Source organism: Atractosteus spatula, chromosome 2 (assembly GCF_055471065.1).
Source record: "Atractosteus spatula isolate fAtrSpa1 chromosome 2, fAtrSpa1.hap1, whole genome shotgun sequence".
Lineage (NCBI taxonomy): Eukaryota > Metazoa > Chordata > Actinopteri > Semionotiformes > Lepisosteidae > Atractosteus > Atractosteus spatula.
In genome coordinates, this window is record NC_142707.1 from 38638860 (window position 1) to 38666678 (window position 27819).

Genomic DNA, 27819 nt, shown 5'->3' on the forward strand with positions numbered 1-27819 from the left:
GAGAACTTTTCACTTCTTAACTAGAACTCAAAGATTCGCTCTGCTGGGAGTGGGACGCTCGATACTCAGGTGAGTTTTGTAGGGTATTATTTAGTTTGCCTTTAAAATTAAGGTTTAATCCTGTTCTGTTCTTTTTTAGTCGCAGGTTCCAATCCCAAAATACAACGTTGTTTTTCCATAGGTATTACTACGTTTTCTTTATGATTTTTAATACTATGCACATCGGAAAACACCTGAACGTACTGCAGTGTTAAAACAATTCAAAAATAAATTGGGCTTTGTCCTACAGAGGTACACAGATCTTCCTTTATTAATTATAAATTATCCTACTGATACAGCCCTCCGTAATAATAATATCCCATTAAAGGGTATTTATAATTTCCATTAATGTATTGAACATTAACTGTATGATGCCTCGTGTGCTTTTAAAGTTTGTCATCAACTTGCAGAACAGGTAGGTACTGTGTTAGTTTCTTCCCTGAATTAAAAACAAAAGCTTTGAACACGATCTGAGATTACAAAGAAAAATTTTAGTATGGGGGTTCCAAATGGTGGGGCTATTTTTATGCATGTTAACGTGATATGTTTTTTGTAATCACGGTCAACGTCTGTTTCATCGCGATGTACGGGGATTCGTAATCTTTTGCGGTTTCTTCCTCTGTTAATATGATGCCGTGCTTCTCAAGTACCAACTTGAACAGCAAGTAATAAAATAAAACAGATGTGTTTTCTTCTGCTACGAAGTTAGAAACGATCGATCTGGACTGTAGATATAAATAATATGAAGATACAACTGTGTTGACCATTTAAGAAAACCAATCACTTTTTCTCATCCCATTTACATTATGTGAAAAAATGTTAAAGTTTATTATATGAAGAGCATTAAAATAAGTTTAAAAACAGTATAGATGTAAAGTATATATATTATAAGACTGGTTATAATCGCTTAGCTCCCACACACTATACAGAAAACAGCTTTTATAGTTTTAAAAGAGCTCAAATAGGTAGAGTCAGAAAAAGATTTTCTTTTGTCTTTTAGGGTGCCTATAGGCTGGGTTTGTTCTCTGAATAGGGCGTGTACCTGTGACTTTTGTTTTCCCTCCAGCCCTAGATTTTTTTTAAACAATCCTACTCTCTATACAAGCCCTGCAGTGATAAAAAAGGGCTCCGCCCTGACTAACAGGGTAGATAAAAACTTTTTTTAACCTTTAAAGAACTTTATACAAACACATTTTAAAAATGTGACCTAAATATATTCAATTTTTTTCTTAAAGGTATTGCTTTTTTGTAAATCTACTGTTTTCAGGCATTTGAACTATTTATTTTGTGCCTTACACAATAGAAAGAAAAGCAACAAAACATGTCTACAAACTGCCCACTATAATATTATACGCCATATTAGTCAGTCCACTGTTTGACAAATTTGACAAAAAAAAGTATGTTACAGCAAGAGTTTCTGTTCTTGCTTTTGAATTTGGTTACTTTTACACAATATTTGCTCATGCAGAGAAAATATTATTCATTATACAAGTATATTGGTGTGTTTGCAGCTGGTTCGTCTCTAATTACACTTGTTGTAGTGTAAGGTTGATTTAAGTAAAGATTTTGTGTAGGACTCCATAGTACCTCATACTGAGTGTTAGTTGCTCAGTTAATGTTAACCTGTGAATCACACTGCCAAGTTTTGGAAAACAAGACACACACCTAAAGACCTGTGATTTTTCACCATGACATAATGACAGCATGTTTAGTCATGTGGCTGCAGTATAGTGAGTACATCTGCAGCATCAGGAAATTTCAAACCTCTTAGCTAGCCTTAAGACTATAACAAGTACACTTTCGGTGAATACATTTCAAAGGTGACTACAGTGACTACCCTAGAGTCTTTGCCTACTGGAAGCTTATTGTCTGTGTGTAACAGAATACTCTTTTTGCCATTTGTTTGGATACTCAGTGAGATGGTGTCTTGACTCTCTAAGTGCAGGTAGCAAACTGTACTGATTATTTTTTTAAATCCTCTATTCATTTGACATTTTTTTCAAGAAAAATAATTGCTCATCAAAATCTGTTTTGTCACTGAGCTTAAGTTTATAATGTACTTTTTTAAATGTTGTGTTCACAATAACTTCAGTAGCTTTAAAACTGATACATTATTACTATTTCTTAGCATTCTTTTACATTTTAAGAAATTGTTAAAATGTGAACAGTTATAGTTACATAATATAATTAACTTAAATTTAATCCAATACCTTCTTTTTGTATTTCTCTTAGAATTCAAATACTATATATGTGTGGAAAACGTTGTCAGAGAAAAAAAGTGCAAACAACTACTGAAGTGAATAAAACTGTGGGTATCACACTTTAAAAATTGCAATAAAGAAAATGCAGAAAATGGAAAGGCCAGTTGGATACCACAGCATCTGCAGCCTAAACAGTTTCAACTATAACCAGACCAAGTCTAATATTTACAGTTCTCAGGTACGGCTTTTAGTATTTTGTAGTGTGGAGACAAAAACTACTTAACGTCTAGATTGATTTGAAACAACAGATGTGGTTTGCTGTAAATTCACAGTATAGACAAGGTCAAAGTTCAGTCTTAATTAGGCCTATTTGCAATCTTTGTACAATCTGTGGAGCATTCATTTTTTTGGTGGTTATCATTCATTATTTCTTAGAAAATATATCTTACGTTTAGGTTAAGCTGGTTAATTTACAGTTGCTGGAGTTTCATGCAACATTTATAATATGCATTATTAATAAAATCTAATTATTCTAAACACATTATTATTTGTAGATTTTATTTAGCTTCAGAATAAAATTCAAACATTACAGTACACGCTAATATTGATGGTTTTTGTATATCATTTTACCCAAAGTTCTCCTTAATTTTCCCATTTTCAGATTTCCAGAGGTATTAATGTTCATAAAACAATTGCATGGCCTAGAAAGAATTAGAAATGCTTCAGAGGCCCATATTAAGTAGTGTGAAGAAATTTTCACTGGAACTTAAACTCATCCTGTAAATATTTAAGTTTCTGTATGTGAACTGTTCAAATCGGCCACATTGGCATAAAATGCAAAAAATCCATTCTTCTACAGTTGTAGATGAAACATACTTCTCACCATTTTTGATACTGCTCTGTGTACTCTTTGAGGACATTGGGGGTCATGTAATTGAAACACCTATCTAACATTAAAGTAAATGTAAATGGCTGCTCAAAGCATCTGTGTAGCATGTAAAGAAATCGTATTCAAAGAATCTGCATTATGTGGTTTTTAAAACAATATGTATATTATGGTTTAGCTGCTCTTTGAAGACTGTGGAAATGGTAAAAAAGAATAAACGTAGGTCATTCCATTGTGAAATGCTTGCCTCAAGTTATTCATGTTGCCACATGTTTGCAATTCCTCTGCTAGATCTACATGTTCTTGTTTCTTTAAAAAATGAAGCTTGCTATTTCTTCAAGTTGTTCTGTACATATTTTAGATTATTCTATTATTTATCTACCAATTGATTCAAATTACAAGGAAAAAGTATTTGTCACTGTACAGGAATGGAAAGATTTAGATGTTACATACAGTTTTGTAGTATTTTGGGATTAATGGCAGGGATTCATGTTTCTAATGATTAGAGGAAAGAACTTTTACAGAACATACAGTAAATTATTTATTTTTCTCTATTTTTAATTAAATATTAATAATCGAAAATAAGGTTCATTTCTAAACTTAATGCTACATAGTAAATGTACTGTACATGAACTGTGACACCAATATTTTACAAATTGTCTAAATGTACCTTTGGTGCAGAAAACGAATATACAGTACATGTTTTGAAAGACAAATGGACCCCCTCCATAAAGTAAATCACATTGCTTGTTACTTTTTCTTTATCAGTGTTTCACCTTTAGTATAGATGGATATATTAATCCTTATCAAATAATGGGTGTGCTCACTAATTAAAAATTAATCACTAATTAACAATTTAAAAATGCCTTTTTTAGACTGTGTAAAGGGGATAATATGATATTAATGATAGTTCACAGTAAATGGGAATATATTATTTGAATTTCAAATACTCTTCTCAATTTATTTGTTTTTATTCTTCTTATTCCTATAATTATTATTGTAGTATTATTAGTTAGCTTTGTTTATTGTAACATAAAATAAAGTATTATCAATTTCAAATCCCTTCATATTTAATTCATAGCACCCAATAACTGCATCCTATATGTGATGTTTGGGGTTGTTATACAGTATGTAAAGTAATTCAGTTTTACTATTCAGGCAAATCATAGGTATTGCCAGGTATTAAAGGGCAGACAGAGTCTTAACCAGACAGCCTTTTAACTGTGGTATATTTATTGTGGTATTATGATGATGATGATGATGATGATGATGATGATACAGCAGTGGGTGAAGGGTTTTGATTTTATTGGAGTGTCAAGGGGCTCTTTAGTAATAGGACCTTTGCATTTCTTAATGTGTGTGATTTAGATTCTGGAATGATAAACAAGCTACTCAAGTTTAGAGTTCATACTATAATAGGTGGATTAACACAAACAATCACAGTAATGGATACAAACAGAGCAAATGATGTGGTATATTCAGATCCTCGTAAGATTAATTCTGAAATTACAGATTTAAGGAAATGCATTATTGCATTATTATGCTGAAATTCAAGAAATATAATTATCAGAGTACCACTGGGATCTGTATTATGACAACTGCTCTACCAGATGACCTAGATCTATACCATACATAAAAAAATTAAAACTAAACTAAAAAAAGGGAAGCAATTAAAAGGCAAACAGGATATGTGTCAGGATATATATTTATGGGTTATATTAAATTGTACAATGACTACTAAGACCTCATTTATTCCAAGTGCATTGTATAATTATATATTTCAAGCACCTGCATATAACATTGAATCATTTTAATGCTAAGATTGTCCAAGGAGTAAACAGTCTCATAGCAAACACAGGTGTTGTTGTTCATTTCAGAACAGACAGCGTTGGCGTAAACAGCACTCTCCGTTCATAACAAATTCAAGAGACTTTGGAAATAAATTGAAGAGAAAGACTAAATCAGTGGTTTTCTCAGGAATCCTCCCACACTATGCAAAGGAAATGTTAATTTTAATCCGTTAACACTCCAGACAGATGAGGATATAGTGTGTTATAGAAGTGTTCAACCTTCTTGGCTACTGGAAGCCTTTCCAGTGAAATTGGCATCTGTTCAGGTGACGTCATTTGAATCATTGGAATATGGCTAACAGAAAGTTAATATTTAACTAAGGATGAAGTTTTGTACATTATAAAACAAACAGAGCTTTCAGGAACAGGAAGTTAACACAGAATCAAGAATCTTAGAATCCATATAGGTCAGAATTATAAAAAAACATCCAAAGGGCATAGTGTCAGGAGTATGCCACAGACCTCTACATTCAGATGTAAATTCAAATGTCATATAATGAAATTAGGAATATAATGTAAAAAAAGAAATGGTTGTTGGAGATTTTAATTTTCCTCACATAGCCTTGGAAATAAAATCAGCAATATCAGTAGCTGAAACATGAAATTAAAGACACGGTGAACTCTTTCTATGTTTCTAATTACTTATGTACTGACCTTGTCTTTTTAAACTGTAATGACAGATTTGGGGTAACTGGTGAGAGAACCATTATGGAACTGTGATATTGATTTGGTGTGTTTTGAAATATATTTTAATGTTTACAGATAGAGGTCAAAAAATAAGTTTAGAATTTCATTAAATTTCATTCATTTCATTTCCACAGGTCATCACTGAGAATGATTACTGCTGCAGAATATGGAAACACATCCTGGGAGCTCACTGTACAGATTGATCACGATGAAACAAAAATGGATTATAAACTGAGGGTGAAGGGAGATCTTCATATTGGTGGACTGATGCTGAAATTGGTGGAGAAAATCCGTAAGTGACCTTTTCATTCTCTTTTGGAAGATGAACTGCTACATGAACTGGAAGATCTTTGGTAGGCTTGTGAGAAATTAAGAAAGGTTTCATATGAGTGAAGGCCATTCTGGCTTTCTTGTTTCTGTGGTGTTAATCATCCATGTTTTGAGTGAACCTTATTTGCAATGAAAAGGTGAAAATTTAAATTTAAATTAATGGAGTCAATTGAAGTAACAATGAAATGTAAGAAGCATAATATAATGAGGGGTGCCTTGGTGGTTCGGTGGTTAGCATTGTTACCTAAAGCTCTGGCTTCAATTCCTGGGGTGCTATCTGTGTGGAGTTTGTATGTTCTCTCTGTGTTTCACCTGGGTACTCCAGTTACTTCCCATAGTCCAGATGGTAGATAGCAGAAAGTTGACCCTGGTATGTGATAAAAAGGTTAGAAAATAGATGGAATAATTTGGATGTTTTGTTTTTCTTCTTTATACAATAGCAAAAACACAGTACCTTAAATTAAATTAAATGAGTCTGTTGTAAAGTCATAATCACCAACAGACAAGCTGAAATATCCGATGGTTCTTATCTTGCTGGTGGGTAATTCCCAAAGCATAGATTCATATAGTATGTTTTGAAATATAATTTAATGTGTACAGATAGGGGCCAAAACACATGTTTAGAGTTTCATTAAATGTAATTAATTTCTTTCCAACACTCATGTTAATATAGTTTTAGATCTTGGGGTATAATAAAGTTTAAGTAGGTGTACATTACACTTGAATAAATGACGGAAACTGTGGGTATTTATTTCAAAGTATATACAGGTAAAGAGACTGAGTATACTGTATATGAAGAAGTTGAGCACTGTGTATAAAATGGGTTTAAGTACTAAGACAACTATGGTTCAGCCCCCTCACTTAACTCTGCGTCAGCTTTTTAATTTATCACAGTAAGAATGTGTAATGTGAAACGTCTGTTATCAAACATCCAGTGCCTCCTACTGACAGAACTAAACATTTTTAGTCATCACATAACTCATGTTTGCACCCAGTGCCAGACAGGTGCATTCTTCAAGAAATGAGCTGCTGTTCTCCAGCAACAAAGTGACTAAATGATACCTTGGAGCCGTGTAGCAAGTGTGAAAGACTGTATACTGTATAAATGATACCTCATTTTCTTGAAATTATTTAGTACATTTAAAACCATTTAAATTCAACACAGTCCTAGAAATCTGTCACAAAAATGTTAACTGTACCTCCCTTTCTATGCTGATTACTACTGATGTACAGTATTCATGTTTATGTCTGAACGTGAATAAATCGGTGCTGTTGATATCCTAGAGCTGTTGTGACATGATTACATAGTAAAACCACGTAACCTCAGGTTTGTAACAGCTAATTAATAGTTCCAAACAGAAACCACTTTGTTTCTGGAGACTTGCAATTTACAATTGTAGATCATGTTGCAACTTCATTCTAATACATTGCTGGACTGTTATCTACATATTGATCAGTACCGAAGACAGTACTAATACATTAGATACCTTAAAGGTCAACGTTTCTAACTGCTATGCTGTGTTTTATTTTCCTTCATTTTAAAGCAGCATAAATGATTAATTTGAAATAATTAGGTTTAGTTAAATCAATTTATGTTTTAAATGTTTAAGATGTGATAATGGGAATAAAAATTAGTCTCAGCTTTTGTTTGTATTCTACCAAACCTTATGCAAGGACCAGGCATATTGTTTTCTTTTTTTTTCTTTTTTTTTAGACTAGAGATTAGATTGAAAGCTTTATGTCCCTTATTTTGGTTTTTGTTTGGGTGTCTGTCTGTTTTGAAATACCTGGTAGTTATGCTGTCTTCATATGCCCAATGTCACATATGAGTAAGAGCTGAGTCGTCATTTGGGAGTTGTAGGCTCAGGGATTTTCTCAAGCCCTGTCAGTTTTACTCAGGATAATTTCTAGGACTGATTACTTGATATTAGTCATTATCTATATACCACAGACCTATGTCTTATATTATGTTTTTGTTCCCTACTGAAACAAAACAAAGCGTTTGTGATGAAGTACTATTTTACTTGAAAATATTTGAAAAGTACAAATAAAAATAAGTAAACTTTCTGAAGTGGTCCTTCAAATATTTAGACCAGAAGGCCATAGCAATATACTCCTGAGTTTTTTACATTTCTTGTATAACCAGTCATTGTGAATTTATTTTCAATGCACACTGCACCTTTCCTCTCCTTAGTCTACTTTTTCTTATTGCCTTATATAGTATGATATTATTTATAGGTGAATATAAGCATTTAGAGTCTGGTCAGATAAAGTATATAAAATACTTGCATGAGGAGTTTGTCCTGGGATTTAAGTTATTCTATTAGAAAGGCATATTTACATCTGTATACTCCCAGGTATTGCTTTAGTAGAAGTCATGCTGATACATGCTCATGTGGTTATTGATTTGCTTTCCTTGTATTTAGATCAAGATGAGTCAATGGAAACTTTAATAGTGTTAAGTGCACCTCTATGCTTGAGTTCATACCTGCAGTATTAAAAAAACTGGTCTTGCACATATAAAAACAAGCATGTACTGTATATAAAAACAAAGTCTTTTGCAATGTTTGCTCACCTCCTGTTAAGAGGATGTGACACAGACTGAATAGTAATCAGAGTCCCAGATACAGTATTCTAAATACTTTCATGAGTAGTTTTTCCTGGTATTTAAGTAATTCACACACTTAACATAGACTGAATGACAGACTGATTGCTAATCTGAGTCACTATACAGTCATAATCTGAATATTGACTAAGTTCATCCATTCATTTTTTACCACTTTATCCAATACAGGGTAGCAGAGGAACTGGAGCCTATCCTGGCAAGTAATGGGCAGAAGGCACAATATCTACGACAGTCCATCACAGGGCACACACAGACACAGGCATGCACACACTCACACCTAGGGCCAGTTTTCACAGAAGCTTAATAACCTACCAGTGAGTCTTTGGACAGGAGACTGAAAAATTCATGCAAACAAAGGGAGAATTTCATGCAGATAACACACCGGGTCCAGAATTGAACCTAGGACCCCAGGACTGTGTGGCAGCAATGCTAACTACTTCACCACTATGCCAACTGCAGTTTATCACAGATAAAAAAAAGTTAAATGAATAAGTCGTACCAGTAAAACAATGGAGTGATACTTGGATTTTTTCACACCTTTTCTCATTGCTTTGGCATGTAGAGATTCCCCGAGACTGGTCTGACTATGCTCTGTGGTGGGAACAGAAGAACTGCTGGCTGTTGAAAACCCACTGGACATTGGACAAGTATGGCGTCCAGGCAGACGCTAAACTCCTTTACACACCTCAGCACAAGCCTCTGCGACTGCAGCTTCCCAACATGAAGACTGTGAAACTGACTGTCAGCTACTCCACTGTGGTCTTCAAGACAGTCACTGAAATCTGTAGAGCACTCAGTAAGCCAAGAGTTTTTTTTCTACCTTTTGATTTAATATAAAAAAGAAAACTCTTCATTGGAAACTCAGTATTTTAAAAAAAATATTTCATTAGCTGAGTCAATAAAAACATAACTTTGTAGTCGACACAACATTAATACTAAAAAAAAAATCAGTGGGTGGTTGATTGTTTTTGTGGATGTACAGTAACTGATACTGGCACTATCATTAATGTCAGTCACTGACATTTGTGTTTCAGGCCATCTACATATTATTCCATTACAATCCATAGACAGTGCAGTGCCCTAGTTGTGACAAATCTTCTCCTTCTTGTTCTTTATGATCAGAGCATTGTAAATGCCTTCATTTATTTATGTGCTGTTTTGCCATCATTCATAGACGTGAAGAGGTTCAATACTCCTTCTGGTGATACAGTATGCACCTCAAAATAATTTAAAAAGGTGTTTAATCTGATTGATTTAGAGAAGGTTTGAGATAACATGGTGGAATGATTGTGCTAGGGAGTAAATTTGTTGCTGTTCACTTTGAAAATGTAGTACTATGTACAACTAGAATAAAAACAGCTACATTTTATCACTGAAAAGCTGCAAAACTAAATTTTATCATACTGTAAATTGTTCTGTAGTTTTGAGAAATTCAAACCCATAACCCTTCTATCCACTAACAGGGAAATCTCATTAGAGTAACAAAGAACAGAGCTGAGAAGAACTTTAGCAGTTGCTTTACTGATTATATGTTTTACTCAGACAATAAAAAATAAAACAATGCTTTAAACATTTAAGAGAAAATCTTAACCTTATAGCTTTTTATTATAATTATTGTCAAATTTTCAAGAAATCCCACATTTGCTGCCAAAGTTGCAGATCATAGTTTCAGCTCTCTATGCTGTAAGTCTTGAAACAAGATGATGGATGTAGTTACAGCTACAAAACAATTATTAAAATTCTTAACATGGCAGTGGAGTCACCATATTGACATTTCTATGTGCTTAACTGAAAGGTGGTTTTGTCAACCTAGAAATTAAGCAGTGCTACTTTCAGAACAAAATTTAAAGTTTTACTATTCTATCAGTCCTACACAGTGGTTATCAAGTAGCACGACTCTCGTAACCAACTTCAGCACCTCCTTCTATGTTCTGTGCAGTATAAGCTTGAATGTGGAGGCTACACGATAGACTTAATTCTCTGAGTTGCTGCTAAGTGACAACGTGTGGTCAAACATGTAAATTGAGGTTTATGTTGAAGCTCTCGAGTACAAAATTAGGGTAGTGTTACTCTGCCTCCTATAGAACTGACCCCATTGGCATAACAAGCCTTATTCACTTCTTTTTCACAGCTTTCACCTTGAGTTAATCAATAGAGGAATTAGATTGAATGGATGCCATGGCCAACTTATTATAGATCTAGCTGTCAGCTACATGTATTATGTTATACTTTTTACTAGAGTAAATTATATTTTTGCATCACATAAATAAGAGCAATACTTAATTTGTGATGCATTTAATAAAACATATCTTTGGATGAGATATGAGTACTGCAATGCTCAATATATATTAAATGATCAATGGAAATTCCAGTTCCTTACTTTAAAACCTTAACATTTCAGATGTGAACAGTTTAATGGAATTGAAAATTAATTTGAATTGAACAAATCCAAATTAATTTTATGAAACTGGCTTAATCATTTACTTACTGGTCAAAGACTTAACTTGAGTCAGTTCAGCAACAAATACAAGCCTACAAAACACTATTTACAGAAGAAAAAACAATGTGTCTTCTGCCTGTGGGTTGCTAGGGTCCATCTTTTGCACTTTTTCTCTTATTGGTAAATGAGTCCAGATAATTGGTTAGCAAGGTCACCTTTAGTCAGGTTCACTCATTATACCTCCACCTGATACCTAAAAGTAACATCTTTTAGTTCAAGAAAAATAAATAGAATACTATCTTGTAAGTAATGCAAATGAATTTAAAGAAGAGCCTTAAATGATCACAGATACAATTCTGTTAAACAGCAGTATTCCTCTTTCTCCTGCAACTTGAAGGAGGAGGTTGTATTTCAACACTGTAATTGCATGTTTCTCACACATAATTGAGACGTGAGGTGCAAGCATAAAGCTTAGTCATCAGTTGAACACTTTTTAAGTCTCTCTTGTTACAATAGCAGGGTTCATGCATGTGATTGATCTTTATTCCATGAACTGGCACTTAGATGGAATTCAGACAGTCCATAGTTTTAAAAATATGGTTTCCTCCTGATAGATGTGTATGAAAACACCTATTATAAAGAGTAGTACTTGAGTACAGTATGTTTTGTGCCTATCATTATAGGCTTTGGAAACATGTTGATCATCCATTTAAAGACTCTTCAATGTTTATTTCTCAAAAATCCAGCTTTAGGTAATTTTTTAACCAATGTTGTCTGTATTGAAAGAAAAAAAATCAAGCACAGTGAACAAGATCTTGAATTATTGAAATAGGTAATGCCTGTCATTTTACTTATTCAGTGTTTTTTTCATGTCAGTGATTATCTGCAGCTTAGGAGGTATTTATTCTTTGAGTTGCAGCCATGTCACAGAATTAGTGCCTGCAAGTTTAAAGGTGCTAACTTTTCACCTGAAGTCATTAATATCTCCCACTCCTAATAAATAAGGTGGAAAAAAGTGAAAGGTGAAAGTTAAGTGATGCTCTATAATGAACCATTTTTTAAAGTGCCGCAGCCAGCTGCCATATCACATTTGGGGAACAAAAAAACCAAAGATCCCAGTCCGTTTAATTTATTTTTTATTTGTTTTCATAGCTGTCTTCCAGAATTTAGAACTTGTGTCATATTATTCCAGAATATTAAAAATAGAAAAATTAGATGGATATATTAGGCATATTTCCAACTTAGTGTTGAATTTTGTAGTAAACTATTTCATTTAATTACTTTTAGTAAATTTGATGTCTGACTGAAGTGTACAGTATCCATGTCACCACATTACATTAAACTGAAATACTTTCGCAGACACAGTATGACCAACTTGAAGCAGTACCTGTCATATGCAGCTGGTCATAGACTGAACACTTACAATGCATTTATGCATTGACAGCTTGTGTGAGAGCATACTGTAGGTTTACAAGGTTTTGGAGTGAAGTAGGGCTGTGTATAAAATGGGAGAACAAAAATTAAATATTGATTGCTTTGAGCTATGGAAATGAAAAATATTTCCAAGAGACTGACCTTGATATGTTAAAATAAGGACAGAATTCGTATCAGGTTCAGCTAAAATATTAAAGTGTCCATAAGCCAGCAGATAGAACTCTGGAGTAGAGCTGCCCTGGGACACTGCATGATGGAGAATGGTATGGAATGACAGAACAGTTTAATTTTGCTGTTTCTGATTACATTAGCTCTGTGTAACTGTGTGTGTATAAATGTAGGGAACTCGCAAGAACTGTGTGAGATGAAGGAAGGGGGTCACTCCTTCTTTGGTTTTCTGACTGTTGCAGGCAGTGAAGGGGACCACAACATCACTGTCCAGTGTTATAGATACCATTTTCTGGTAATGTCCCTCAGATATCTTTGCACATTGAAAGACTGGACTATAGATGGAATCTATAGGAATCAAAAAGGAATCAAGATTTGTTTATAACAACAACAAAAACAACAATAAAGCCTGGCTCTGTCCAAGCTCTAGCTAAAACTTCTTTAGATTTTTCTCTACAAACACAATGGGGCAGTGGAGTTGTTTACTGGTTCCAAAACAGACATCTCTCTCTGAGACCAATACAACATACAAAGTCCTTGGAGTCATGGATTGTTTGCCTCCCTCTTTATTCCGGAATCCCTCCAGATTCCAGTCCGGATTATTCCGGATCGGATGCCAGTTCATCATAGGGCTGACAAACAGACACAAAGACAAACATGCACACACTCATAATTAGGGCCAATTTTCCCAGAAGTCAATCAACCTACCAGTATGTTTTTGGACTGTGGGTGGAAACAGAAGCGCCTAGAGGAAACCCACGCGAACACAGGGAGAACAGTCCAACTCAACACAGGTAGTACTCCATGTCAGGAAATTGAACCCTAGGCCCCAGCACTGTGAGGCAGCAATACTAACCACTGTGCCACTGTGCTGTCCAAGAGAGATACACCTGTGTTCTAAATAAAACACAGTACAACCCAAAGTTAAATCTCCCCTTCTGATCTGGATGCTCTCAAAGTGAAAGGGACAAATTAGTGATGCATCCTAAGAATGTCTTTAGCTTGGGAATTCCTTACGAAGGAAATCAGAATTTCCAAATTTAAGAGAAGTCACAGCCTCATTTAATCATTTACTCCATATAAGCATTAAAATATTAGAAATTCAAGTGGGCTACACTGTAACTCAGAAGTCACTGAAATGTGCCCATAAGTTTTTTGACAAATCATGTGCTAAGCAGTTAACCCCACATGAATTCTCAACTAACCCACTGATCTAAGAAACAATTTCAATTAGGCCTTTTAAAAAAAAAATCAGATCTGTTTCATAAGTTATATGGTATATAAATGGAAACCTGAATGTGAATTGAACTATAAATGAGTTTTAATTTATTAATATCTCTTTTTACTATTGTTGCAACAGTGAGACTAATGCTAAATTCCTATCTCTTCAATTATACAGTTCATTTGCAGTCTATTTCTGACTATTCTCTGAATATTTGCTCTCTCAGATATCAGGAGACCAGAGGAACTATCCTTGTTAAGGTCTCCAGATGATGCAATGAAAAAGAAAAAGAAAAAAGACAAGCAGAAAGATACAATTATTGAAGAAATTTTGGATATGGATGGCTTAAACATATCAGCAGGAAATACAGGTAGTATTTCTTGCATGGGATTGACTTATTTACTCAAAACAGAAGCACACCTTTTCAATTATATAAAATGAATAGTGTAACATGTACCTAAAATTTACATGCAGCACTGCTTTCAGCACTGCACAATTCTTTGTTTTTAAGTAGCCTTAAGGACAAAATTCCATGTTAAGATGTCAAGATAAACAGCAAATAAAGGGTATTAGTTTCTTGTTTCCTCTTGCAGGATAAAGGTCACCAGCTTAACTACATAAATTGTAACAAAAGTTATTAAGATGATTTCAATCACTAAGATCAGGGCCTTTGAGTTAAGCCATTTTACAAATGTTCATAAAGAGCAGATGCAATTTTGTTATTCTTCCATATCAATTTATGTTTAATTAGGACAAAAGGATAAAACTGACTGAAATCAAACATCTTTGTCCTCTGCAGCTAGTCCTGGACTCTACAGTAAAACAATGATACCAACATATGACCCAGAGAATGGCACACCTGCTTCAGCAACGAGCCTTTGGTTCGGAGACAATCCTTTAACCGTCAGCCAGCCAAACCTGCAACATGATGAGCTCATCAAAATGTACCAGCCTCTACAGCTAGTTGACAAGGCAATCATGAACTCAGGGTAAGAAAGTGTATGTTGAACAGGCATTGTATGTAGCTTAGCCTTGGTCTTAAAAACAACATCAGTGTTTTTTAACCAAAGAAAATGGAAGTGGAAATTTAACACTTTATCAGTGACACTTCAATTGTTTGTACAAAACCTAATTATGGCACAATGGAGACATAATTTGGATTAGTGCTGTTAGCTGAGTGAATGACAGGATAAGACAACTGAACAGTCCCATTAGGTGGAGGGAGCTTATGCAAGGTTCATGGTGTGGTGAAGGGAATGTTAATGATAAACACCCGGAAAAGAAAGTGATTTGTTGATTACAAATATTTATGCTTAATCAGGACTGGCCAGTGATTTGTCTTAGATTGTGAAGTTCAATTTTGAGCTCTAGGATTGAGGTGGAAATATCATCCATTTCTAAGACAGTATTTTTCCCCAAAGTGTGTTTCGTTATTGCTTTCAGGCATTACCTGTGTCTTTCTTTTCTCTGTCAGTTTTATATTATTTTTTTGTACACAGGTGGTTGGACTCCTCTCGTTCCCTCATGGAACAAGACATCCATGAGGGTGACAAGCTGTTGCTGCGCTTCAAATATCACTGCTTCTTTGACCTCAACCCAAAAGTAAATGATCTTGGCAACATCCATTTTCCTCATAACATGGGCTTAGAATTTGGAGCTTCTGATCGTGTTATTCAAATATACTGTTGTCATAGTGTTATAGTAACTTTCTATTTGATTACAATAGTAGTCAAACAAGATTACTTTAAAGCAGAAGCTCAAATGTGTAGTTTTGAGTAGATTTTGGTATAATTACATTTTGAATAATAACATATCGTTTTTTCTTTACAAAATTAGGCAGTTGTACATCATTTTACACTAAAGAGGAAGTGTTAGAATGAAGCAGCAGATACATAATGTGGTGAAAGAAAGTAGGGAAAAGAACATTGCTTCCTTTACCTACTGAAAGGAACTTATTGTTCTTTAAAAGAACTTTGCTGACACTAAATAGCACCCGTGATTGCAGTCCTCGCAGCTTTTTGTAGTGTATGCCTGGCCAGATCTCAGGCAGATGTACTAACTAGCATAATGACTGTAGAACATATATGCTGATTGGCTGGGCAATCAGTTAGTTGGACACCAGAGGCATATGAAAAATGTAAGACACTAATTTTTAGTTAATATTTAAGGGAGCCATAATGTTTATTTTACTTGTTTTATGTTAAAATACAGAATACATACACAATTATTTTATTTTTCAGCTAAATTTGCTAATTCAGGTTTGCCTCATTTATTCATATACTGTACAGGCTTTTACAGTATGTGATCTCACATTTTTTTTTGCTAGAATACTGTGCATTCTAAGAAATCTGAACAAATTGTTGTAACCTACAAAAAAAAAGAAAACAGCACAGACAACATAGTGTGGTAGAATGTGAAGAGAGAAATTCATGTGAATTTGTTCTTTGGACGATTATATTCACAAAACACCCTTCTTATCTTGAATAAAGAGAAATGCTTGATGTCAGGTGAATGTTAATCTTTGTCTTTCTTGCCAGTATGATGCTGTCAGAATAAACCAGATATATGAACAGGCAAGGTGGGCCATTCTCTTGGAGGAAATTGACTGCACTGAGGAAGAAATGCTGATATTTGCAGCCCTGCAGGTACAGGCTTGACCATAGCTGCAGAACCAGTTCTATTTGGCTTTCGAGGGGGGAGGGGGTGCATGCTGTGACAAGAATATAATAAAACAGAAACATATTAACCGAGCTGTGGATGGGTGTCAGGTTTCAGTTTCCACTGGGAAAATGCATCAGTCTGAAAACTCTGCTTTTGGAGGAACTTCAATACAGGGCAAGGTACAAACACTTTCAAATAAAAAAATACATGTATCTTTGGCAGAGATCCATTAAGTATTAAAACACAAAGAATTGTACAGTACAAGTTTTAAGTAATCAAATTAAACCAGACTGATATTTTTAAATATACCCGCCTTCGCTAAATATCATTAACAGAAAACAGTTATACAGTAGTATAGCATAAAGGTAGATTCCTATTTTATTTGATCATTTTAATAGCAAAATATAAGTAAATCTCTCTAACCAGCAGCAGATGTATAAAATATTAGAGCAACTATCTACATTTACTTTTGAAATTACATTTTCATAGCACGACTACATAAAATAACAAATGTTTGACTGTCATTTTAGAAAGAGTATTCAGAAAACTCCTCCTATTGTTCCTATGTCCTTTTTTTAGTATTACCATTATTCAGTTTCTTGGTAGATTGAAAATACATTGTTGTTTTTGACTCTAGATCTCACAAGATTTTGGTACTGTTCTTTCAAAACCAGGCTCTATTTATTCACCAAACTGCTTATTCCTGATAACCAAGGGTTGTTTAATCCCAGAGCCTATTTTAACATAGGGTGCAAGGCAGTACCACACCCTTCATGGGATCCCAGTCTGATGCAGGGATACACATAGACATGTAGACAGGAATGAGTAAAGGATGCCAGTTTACCTAGATAGAATTGCAGCAGTGCTAGTCTGGAAGGTGAGAGGAAACCGGACCACACAGTGAAATTCCAATAGAGTATTGGACAAAAATGCAAACTCCATATAGAAGACGCTGCAGCCTAGATTTGAACCAATGACCCAAGGGCTGTGAGGCAGCAGTCCTAACTGCCACACCACCTAAAAACAGGCTGGTTAATTACTGTTCATTGTCAGTCCAAGTTCAGAATCAGAGTTTTTAAAAGCAGTCCTGGTCACAAATTTACAAATCTATCCTAAAAAACACAAGATTGAGAGTAAACACTGTAAAGCCCGAATTTGTACAGGAAAAAGGTTTTCTGTGTTGTCAGGCTGTGCTACTATAAACATAATTTTCATTACTTTCAGTACCATATAAGCAAGCTGACAATGTCATCTGAACCACTGAGTTCCTCAAAAGAGCCTGACGAGGATGAAGTAGAAGCTGCCCTTACCAGTTTGGAAGTGACACTTGAGGGAGGAAATTCAGACAGAATCCTGGTATGGTTCCGAGCAGCGATAACTGTGTTGTAATTCTTGTAACATCATTGAAGTTCCTTCACTCTAGTCCCATAACCAAAGATAGCTGTGAAGGAAAGTGGTACCAAAGCTTCTCTGTATTGGGGCAAATAGTGGAATGGGCTTGTTGACTCTTGGCAATAAACCCCAGGTATACAATTTTTACAGGAGTCAGGCAACAATACTGTCCTCAGTGAAGTTAGTAAAGTTAAAATATACCGATTCATATACCGAAGTATGTAAAACTGTTATTCTGAACTAATTTGTATTCAGTATGTAATTATTTCAAAAGCATGAAAAAACACTTTTAATACATTTTTTAAAACTCCTTTAGACACCCTAGGTATTAATGAAAACAAGAATAGTAAAGGAGCTTAAGAGACTGCACTGGGAAATATTATTCACATAAACTGTCATTAGATTTACTTGTATTTTAAATTTAGTTGATGTTTGGTATCCAAAGCATCAAATAAACCAAAACAGTCAGAAATCAAAGAACTAAACAGATAAAACCCTGTGGTTAGACAGGTCCTGGGGCTCTTATACTATTAGGATTCTTATGTTCATAGTTCTTGGTACTGTACATGTAAAACACCTTAAAATGTTTCCATATTAATAGACCATTAATAGTCTTACTTTTCATGTTTTATTTTTTTAATTTATTTTAAATAAATTAAATACTGAGTTACTTGATTTTTCTCAGTGTACTGGTGTATATATTGCATATTTGAAACATTTCTTATGTATTTTAGGAGGACATCACAGATATCCCAAAGCTTGCAGACACCCTTAAATTGTTTAGGTATGTGTGGGAAACCTTTTTAAGAAAGTTAAGGCATACCTAGAACAGAAAAAAAACAATTGATAAGCACAACTCCTAAGTGTTTTATTTTTAATAAAGTCAGTTCAGTTCTAGACTCTGGAGTCAATTAAACAAATTGATAGTGTTGGACCTCTTCATTTTCAAGTCGCAAAAGTATTGGGGCAGTTGACTTTTTTTAGTTACATGTTCATTGCTGTGTAATTAGGCACTCATAAAAGAGCTTTGAACATCACCTGTCTTTAAAGGCAGTGTTTGTAATTCTTTAAGTTACATTTTGAATTAAATTGGCAATTTTGATGCTGAAAGAATACCCCAGTCAGACCAATAGCAAAAAAGTGGGTAAACTAAAATCAACAATTTGGAATACACTGCAGAAGAATGAAACCATGCAAACCAATCAGCCAACGACGGCTAAACCAAGAAAGACATCTTTAAAAACCTTGCTGCACAGTTCTTGTGTTATGACAGCATAATTCTTAAATTGCATCCTGATACTCAAGTGTCTCCTAAGTTGACAATATTGCTCTAAAATATATATACATATCTTTATGAGAATGTTTTATGGCAGTTGTATAAACATCTTTCAAGTAAGTTGCAAATCTTCCTTTCTAAGCTTGAACTTGTGACTGTATTTTGAATTTTTAAAAGTGGTAAGAAGTTATCACTACGTCATTAAATCTTAATATTTTGGATGGCCTCATAGCCCCACCTAGAGGATCTTTAAAGGATATATGTATATTTTTCTGTCTGTCCTATTACATTTGCCTGGTCTTTATATTTTAAGTATTTTCCAAGACTGACATATGTTTTTTTTTATATTTCAGACCTAAAAGGCTGACTCTGAAACCATATAAAGAGTACTGGTTTGTTTTTAAAGACACCACAATATCATACTACAAGAATAAGGAATCAGCCACTGCGGAGCCCATCGAGCAGTTCCATCTCAGAGGTATGGCTGGAAGATTTGGTTTTGCACACTGACTGCTATCACACACTTGTCTCAGGGATGACAAGTAATGAGGATTATCCTGATTTGAAAAACTAGGAGGTTGATGCTGGTTAAATCAATTTGGCGTTGAAGTTTTAAAAAAATCAATATGTCATAAGGAGGATAATTTTCACAATTAATAGAAATATTTGAAGTGTCCATTGGATCGGCTATGAATCATGTGTCAGTCTGAACATACTCCCATGTTACAGTATGCTCACATCAAAGTCCAGAGACAATATGCCGTAAGCACAATGGAAAGCGTGTTCTCTGCCCTTCATCACAGACCTTGGTTTTTAGATATCAAGCCACCAAACTATGATAATACTTTCAGTACAATGATAGCAGAGATTGTAGTTCAAGTAGGTAGGTACTTAACACACCTGAAGAAGGCTCCACAGCCAAAACCTTATGTTTCTTTTCTTTTCTTTCCAGCATTGAATAAAACTTTACTTGTTTCTTAGCAGACATTTTGTCTGGTATATAGGAGACCGTATCCAGTGCAACATTGAGCATCACTGATAAATGCTAAATCAAGGGGTGAGGGGTCATACCAGATACTGACATTTGACTATAAATTCTGAAGGTGTAACAAACATGGGGAGCTGTTTCTAATTCCCCATAAATGTGCTACAGGAGGAGAGAGCTAAGTATACAGTAAACAATGTACTTGTATATAGAGGCACAGAAAGATAGTGAATAAAGGAGAGGGGCAGACAATGAGAGAATGAGGGTTATTACTGTCTGACTTTTCAAGAAATCTTTCTTTTAATGTTTTGTTATTTAAACTTTACACAGGTTGTGAAGTTGTTCCCGACGTAAATGTCTCAGACAAAAAGTTTGGAATAAAGCTCCTACTTCCTGTTGCTGATGGGATTAATGAAGTGTACATTCGATGTGAAAATGTAAGCTTATTACTAAAATCTTTTGATTAAATAAGCATGTATTTTCTTACCCATCAGAGGTACAGAGTTACACACATTTTGTTCAGTGCAAAATTACAGGGAAAGAGGGTTTTGAGATATTAAATTTCAACTGCATGTCATAACCAGGTATATACTGCATGGAAGCCACTACAGCATTTCTTGGACAGACATTTGTTTAGAAACCTCATCACAGTACCAAAAGCAGTTAACAAGAGTTAACCCCATGAGGGTGTGACAGTGAAACTGTTGCATTCCAGCAGTTCGGTGAAACCCTAATTAAGTCACAAAAATGGCATGATTTGCATAGTGAACTTTACAAGAGTAACTTTTAGGAAGGACATGTCTGTTGGAACCCCTTCCCTTTAATGAAGGATGAGACAGGAAGCAGATGCGAGGACAAAGGTGAGATGCAGGGAGGGATATACACAAACGAAACTTGCAAATGAAACCCAAGAGAGTAAGAAATGATATTTGTAGGTAGTGGGTGAGATTAAGGTTTGACCATCTACCAGACTTTTGTATAAACTACATCACTTTAAATGCCATATGTTTTTGCAGTAGTAGTTAAAAAAAGGATAAGCCGCATTGTTACCACCTGTTAATTTATCCTGTTGTTGTAAGGTTTGGTTGGCATGATAATCTAACATATACTGTATATATACTGTATATATGTTTGTGAAGGAAACCCAGTACGCAAAGTGGAAAGCTGCATGCATTCTCGCTTCAAAAGGGAAGACTATGGCTTACAGCTCCTACAGGAGTGAAGTCCGCAACATCCAGTCCTTTCTGCAGATGAAGAACCTGGCAACTCCCTCTGGACAGACGTCCCTCGACCCTGAAACCATGGAAATGAATTCGGAGTGCTTTGTGTCTCCCAGATATGGAAAAAAGTACAAATCCAAACAGGTATGACTGTACCCCCTAGGGATGTAAAGTTAGTAAATATTAAGTTCAGCAAGGGAAGAATTGTTAATACATTACTGAAGTTAGCAAGAAATCTGAGTTCTGGGATATGATTACTAAAATCACATTGTTTAATTTTATTGAATCAAGCTCAACAAACACATCAAGTACCATGATTTATTTCTCTTGTAGAAATTAAAATTAGTGTTACTGCTCCTGAAGTTCACAATTAAACCTCCTGTAAAATTAAAATTTCAGTCCTCACATTTTACATAAAAACATCTTTAAAAAATAATTTGTTTATCTCTAATTGATGTTAAATATATATATCTTCTTCACATTGCTTGCCAGGATAGGCTCCATCTCCCCTCTGGCCCTATATCCGATGAAGCAGATAGATAATGAATGAGTGGATATGTTTATATGAGTCCTTTAATGAGCATATCATCCAAGCAACTTCCTAATGCTACATTTTGTCAAAAACACCTTTCATGTACTTCTTCCTTGTAACAATTCATGCTACTCTTTACCAATAACTGTAACCATGTCTAATGAAATCATTTTTGTTTTGAAAAGCTTTCAGCCCGAATCCTGGAGGCCCATCAGAATGTTGCTCAGTTATCTCTCATGGAAGCCAAGATGCGCTTTATTCAAGCTTGGCAGTCCCTGCCAGAGTTTGGCATTAAATACTACATTGTAAGGTAATACTGTACTACAGCAAATTACCTTAAGAAATGGTTATCACACGTTATTTATATGACAACACATTCTGTCATATAACAATTCTGTCAGTTCTTACGCAGAGACATACTGTTTTTTAATGATTTCTAAATAGAAGATGACTACTTGCTTTCTAACCCCTCTACTTTGTCAGGGATAAGCATAACTAACAATTTCCACTCCTTTTTTTCAGTACTATAACTTTTGAGTGATGACAAACCTAGTACATAATTCTGTGTAAGAAGTGAGTCTGTTGCAGTGGTTGTGATTGTAACACACTGCTCTTGATAAGGAAGCAATGACCCAACCTACCGTATCTGCAGTATACAGACTAGATTTTTAGAAGGTCAGATTCAGTGTGAAATTCAGGAGCACTCCTTGTCCTTCTCCAACAAGTGTTTTTTTTGCAGATTGTATTGTTATATATAAAAATACTAGTCATTACTTTTTTAGTCAAAATGGCCTCCTCTTATTTGTAACCTTTCTTAAGTTCTTACTTGAAGGTCACATACAGTATAAATCCCTGTCTCACCTGTGTTGACCTGTGAATAATAGTTTTCTCTGGTACAGTTGTGGTCCTTCAGTGTTATAAGCTAATTTGTCTTTGTGTTCTTGCAGCAGATTGTTATACAGCACATATAAATTTATAAACAGCTGTTTAGAGTCCATTAAAAGGTCCAATTCTTAATCATTTAATTTGCTTTCCCTTATTTTTCCAGTTTGGAAATTTGCTTTGCAGGCAGGTAAAAGACAGAACACAATGCATAATACATTTCACACAACATGAACCCTTTAACAAGAAACATAAATGCATAAGATGAGAAAATTGAATTGGCAGCTTTAAGTAATCCTCACAATTTAGAAAGAAAAATGAAATTGGGTCATCAGTGTGTGAGATACCTATGAGATAGGAGACAGACTTAAATATTCTATGCAACTTAAAAACTTTTTAACCTCCTCTATATACATTTATACATATGTAGATATAAAGAAAAACACAAGATGGAGTTTTACTTTGAAGATGCAATGTGCATCTCACTGAGTGATGGTGTTAAAATGTAACGAACACGACATCAGATTTACAGTTCATCTGATGGGGTAAAAATATAGACTTATATAGAGCTTTTCTGGACACTCCACTGAAAGCACTTTACGGGTAATGGGGACTCCCCTCCACCACCACCAATGTACAGCATCCACCTGGTAATAATGCTATGGTTATCCCTATTTTCAGTTTTTTTCTTCAAATTTGAATTTTTATTAGCATAAATTCTGTGTTTAAAAAAGACGTTGTAAGTTACATATAACATTACAGGTAACTTTTAAAGTGTGATAAACAGCCATGGATTTTTTATCCATTTTCTAATTACCCATCAATACAAAAATTGTTTGATATGCCTGGAATACTTTTTTTATGTGATGATTTTATGGACAATACTCTGTCGTGGTGTTAAGGGTTGCTTTTGGTTATGAAATTTAATTCCAAATTCAGTTTGGACACAGGGAGAGTTTATGAGCTCTCCCTGATTCTATGTGAGTTTTCTTCAGGTGCTCTGGTGTCCTCAATAAATCCAGAGACATATTTTTCCATTTAATTGGCATTTCTAAACTGATCACTTTAAGTAACTGTGTATAGGTCCTCCTATGATGGAATGGAATACCATCCAGGATGTAGTCGATGCTGAATTAGGCTTCTGCTTACCACAATCAAAAGGATAAAGGAATTCCTAAAGATAGGTGGTTTCATCCACATTGGTGTGTAATCTAGGGATAACAGTGAATTGTCATTTTAATTATGTTAATTATTTTAAGTTTCATTTTTATGTTTCAATATTTCACTGCTACATAACAACTAACCTAGGGTACAGAAATGGATAAACCCAAGCCACAAATATGAATGGTTCGTGTAACATTCGGGTAATGAATATTAATGGAATTTGCTTTTCATCTTTGAAGTATTTCTAAAATAAATTCAGTGACTGATTTTTTTTGTAATGTTGGATACCTTAGGTTTCGAGGAAGCAAAAAAGATGAGATCCTTGGAATTTCCTACAACCGACTCATACGTATAGACATGTCAACAGGGCTTCCAATTACAACATGGAGATTTTCCAATATGAAGCAATGGAATGTGAACTGGGAGATTCGGCAGGTACAGTGCCAAATGCATATTAGCATACTAGCTACATCTGAGGAACGTGTGCCAAATATTATTTAAAAAGGAAATTAATATCTAATTCTTCCAATGTAGGCTACTGTATCCTTCACTTTCATATTTAGTTTATTCCAAGTGAGAATGGGACTTATTTCTGCAACATTTCATACCCCAGGATAAGACTAGTTGTGAAGAGAGGATAAAATTTTTGGAAAATCTGAATTTTATAAACAAATACAATGAAAATTGTGGTGATTTCCTATTTTATGCAGTTTTTTTGCAGTTTTGAAGCCCAGAATTGGTATGAGGAAATACAAAATTATTTGATACTGTATATTGTTTTGTTTTTTGCAGTGACCAACATTTTGAAAGTTAGTTTTTGAAATGGTGTAGTTAGTAAGGAAGCTTGAAAAATACATAATTTTCTAATTGAAAAATTATCAGTTAGATGTTTGGTGTTGTACTGTTTGTTAATATTCATAAGCGAAGTGTGTGTTTAACTGTATTCTGCCTACAGAATACAAAGGACATAAAATCAGCTACAAGAACAGTAGTTATACAGTTGCACATGTCCAGTGACAGACAAATTACAAAAAAATCCATTTAAGGTGGTTTTTAATGTTTTAGCATGGCCTTGTGGAAGGATGAAAATAAAGGATGTTTACTATTTTCTTAAAGACTGAATTAGTTTAATGCAGCTTGTAAAAATGAATAATTAATCAGATGTGTTATGGGCCCATTATGTGCACATTATATGCAAATTCTGTTCTTAAAAGAGAACATAGCAGTGTGCTGATGAAGGCTGTTGAAGTTTATTTTGAGGTTTTCTAGATTAGATATTGTTAGGTTTCCTGTCCATTTTAATGGTTAATTATTAAGGTTTTAGTGGTTAATTTGTAAGGAATTTGTTGAAGAATATAGTGAATATACTGAATTCTGAATGAGTGTCATTTAATGATTCATGGAGCACAAAACAATGTCATAAAAAACATTATACAGCAATATAAATTGTACCTAAGTAAGTTAAATAAGATTAATACTTCATTTACTTTTTTTTTCATTTTCCAGGTGGCCATTGAGTTCGACCAGAATGTGTCTATTGCATTTTCCTGTCAGAGTTGTGACTGTAAGGTGGTACATGAATATATAGGAGGATATATATTCTTGTCAACCAGATCCAAGGACCAGAATGAAACCTTAGACGAAGAATTGTTCCACAAACTAACTGGTGGTCAGGAATGAGCCTGTATAAACCTGTGATTTTGAAAGGCTCATACTTGCTACAAGTCTCCCAGAGCTCAAATTCATATTTGAATCTGAAGTACAGCGGAAATGCGGTACAAAAATGTGGTATAAAACTTCAATTTCTGTCTAGTTTCCAGCAAAATAAATGTCAGCACCTACCATTTTGCTAAATAAATAAAAGATGTAGCAAACAATGCAATTCAATAAACTGAGGAACTTACTTTTACCCATGAATCTTTCTTACCACATTCAAACTCTGAATCTGTTTTTTTCCTATCATGTATTAATATCACATTTCATGTTTTTTTTTAAATCATTATTCCCCCAACATTTAAAATTGACACATATTAAGACCATTCTTTTCATGCTAATTCTACAAAAAATACTGATAGTGCTGGTGGACTATATCGTAATACTAAACAAGACTTGGTTGCATCTTCTGGTGTTGCTTCATAAACTTAGAATCAACATCAATGCTTTAAGATCAATATTTCCATTTCACAATTGATTTGATTATTTTTTCTTCAGGTTGCCACTTATTGTAGTTCTTTAAGTTTATATAGGCAAGCTAGAGAAGCTCCCTAGGACACCAAGCTAAATGAAGCATCAAATTTGAGGAAAAATAAAAAAAAATAATGTAAGAAAAGTAAAACATATTTCAAAAATAAAAATACTGTAACAAATGGCATTATTTCAATTCATATGTAGGTATTTTATTCCTAGACAATTCTGAGAGTCTGCTCAAATCAAGACAATAAGACCTGAATTGTGCCCTGCATTCTGTCACTCCATTCCACAAGGGTACATCATTACTGCTTCTCGCCTGCACTACCGCCTGTGTTACTACCATAGAGCGGATACACAGAGTTATTGTCTTTCAACATTATAAATCCAGAATGTGAGGATATTGGGGTGCATAATTATTAACTTTTCTATCTTATAACTGGTTACTTGTAGTAAGAAGTAAGATTCATTGATTAATTTGTCATTTATTTATCAACATTCATTTGATAATATTGTTACCACTTAAGAGGTCTAAAACAATGGGTAGAAACTGAGTACTGTATGTAGCTGTAGGTGGGCTAAGAGAGAGGATCAAAAGGAAGCTTCTGGAGAGTTGCTCTGGTTACTCATAATGAAGAATAAACGTTTAACAGGGATTAAGAGAGCATAAAAAATGACAGAGAGAGATAAGGGAAAGGAGATAAAGACAGACAGGGAAGGAAAGGAAGGAGGAAGCAGCAGCACCAAGTGACAACCTTGTTTTATGTAAATTGAACCTTGATAAAGACAGCTTACTGTCCTGTTATTTAAGGAAATTCTAAGTCCCTTTACTGTGAGTTTATCAAGCTAAAAACATTCCCTCCTAATTTTGTGATGCATTTTTTAGAATAGAAACATAGTTTCTAAGTAAGAGAGATTTACCACTGGGTCAAATTCTGGCAATATGGCACACTCAGAAACAAAAGCTCTTTCAAATGGACTTTCCATGTTCAAATTTGTGACTTCACTCATTTTACGGTACAACAACCTTTTTGAGATTAACCTCAGTAGTAAGCAGCTTCAGGAAAATAACTTGAACATATGCTCTGCTATTCAAAACTAGGAGCAAACTATATTCCAGAACAATTCATAAGTGAGGAAAGGTTCCAAAGAAGGCCGAGGGCATTTTCTTACTTATTGTATTGAGCCAGCCCAGTGTAGCTTTGGCCTTTTTTCATGCTTTTTTCAGTTTTATGTCTGAAGCAAGTTTTCCTCTAAGATTTGACAGTAGTTTGCTCCATTTATGTCCAAATCCTATTTGACAAGCTTCTCCGTACCAGCTAATGAGAAGACATATTACATAATGCTGCCACCACCATGCTTCTTGAGTTTGCATCAGATGCAATGCTTTGCATTTAGACCAAAAAGTTCTAATGTCTGATGTCTGAGCACATCACCTTTTGCCACATATTTGCAGTATCACTTTGTTGAAAAGTCCTTGAGGTACTTGAGATTTCTTTATAGTTCCATAAAGCCCCTTTTGTAGAGTGACCATGGACATTTTCTCTCATCTCACCCATTAAGCTGCGTAACCTTCAAAGTTGCCTTTGGCATCCTTACCCAGTTGCCTCCCTTGACTGCCCATTTTGGAGGAGCAG

General features: G+C 34.5%; 1 protein-coding gene across 1 annotated transcript; it reads left to right on the top strand.

Annotated features, from left to right (window-relative positions):
- On the top strand, positions 1–26335 carry fermt1 (FERM domain containing kindlin 1). Its single transcript, XM_088907307.1, has 15 exons — positions 1–69; positions 5798–5955; positions 9182–9415; positions 14110–14253; positions 14683–14872; positions 15383–15485; positions 16421–16528; positions 17769–17900; positions 18671–18720; positions 19566–19690; positions 20528–20634; positions 21337–21561; positions 22135–22259; positions 24289–24430; positions 25502–26335. Exons 2-15 carry the CDS (start codon positions 5811–5813, stop codon positions 25673–25675), a joined length of 2004 nt encoding a protein of 667 aa, XP_088763433.1. The 5' UTR covers positions 1–69; positions 5798–5810; the 3' UTR covers positions 25676–26335.
- The last annotated feature ends 1484 nt before the right edge of the window (positions 26336–27819 follow it).

Excerpts from the sequence above, each read along its gene's own strand:
- fermt1 (XM_088907307.1), top strand. The coding sequence starts at position 5,811 with ATGATTACTGCTGCAGAATATGGAAACACATCCTGGGAGCTCACTGTA. Across the intron at positions 14,254-14,682 it reads CATATCAGCAGGAAATACAG|CTAGTCCTGGACTCTACAGT; the intron begins GTAGTATTTCTT and ends TGTCCTCTGCAG. Across the intron at positions 20,635-21,336 it reads TGTACATTCGATGTGAAAAT|GAAACCCAGTACGCAAAGTG; the intron begins GTAAGCTTATTA and ends ATGTTTGTGAAG.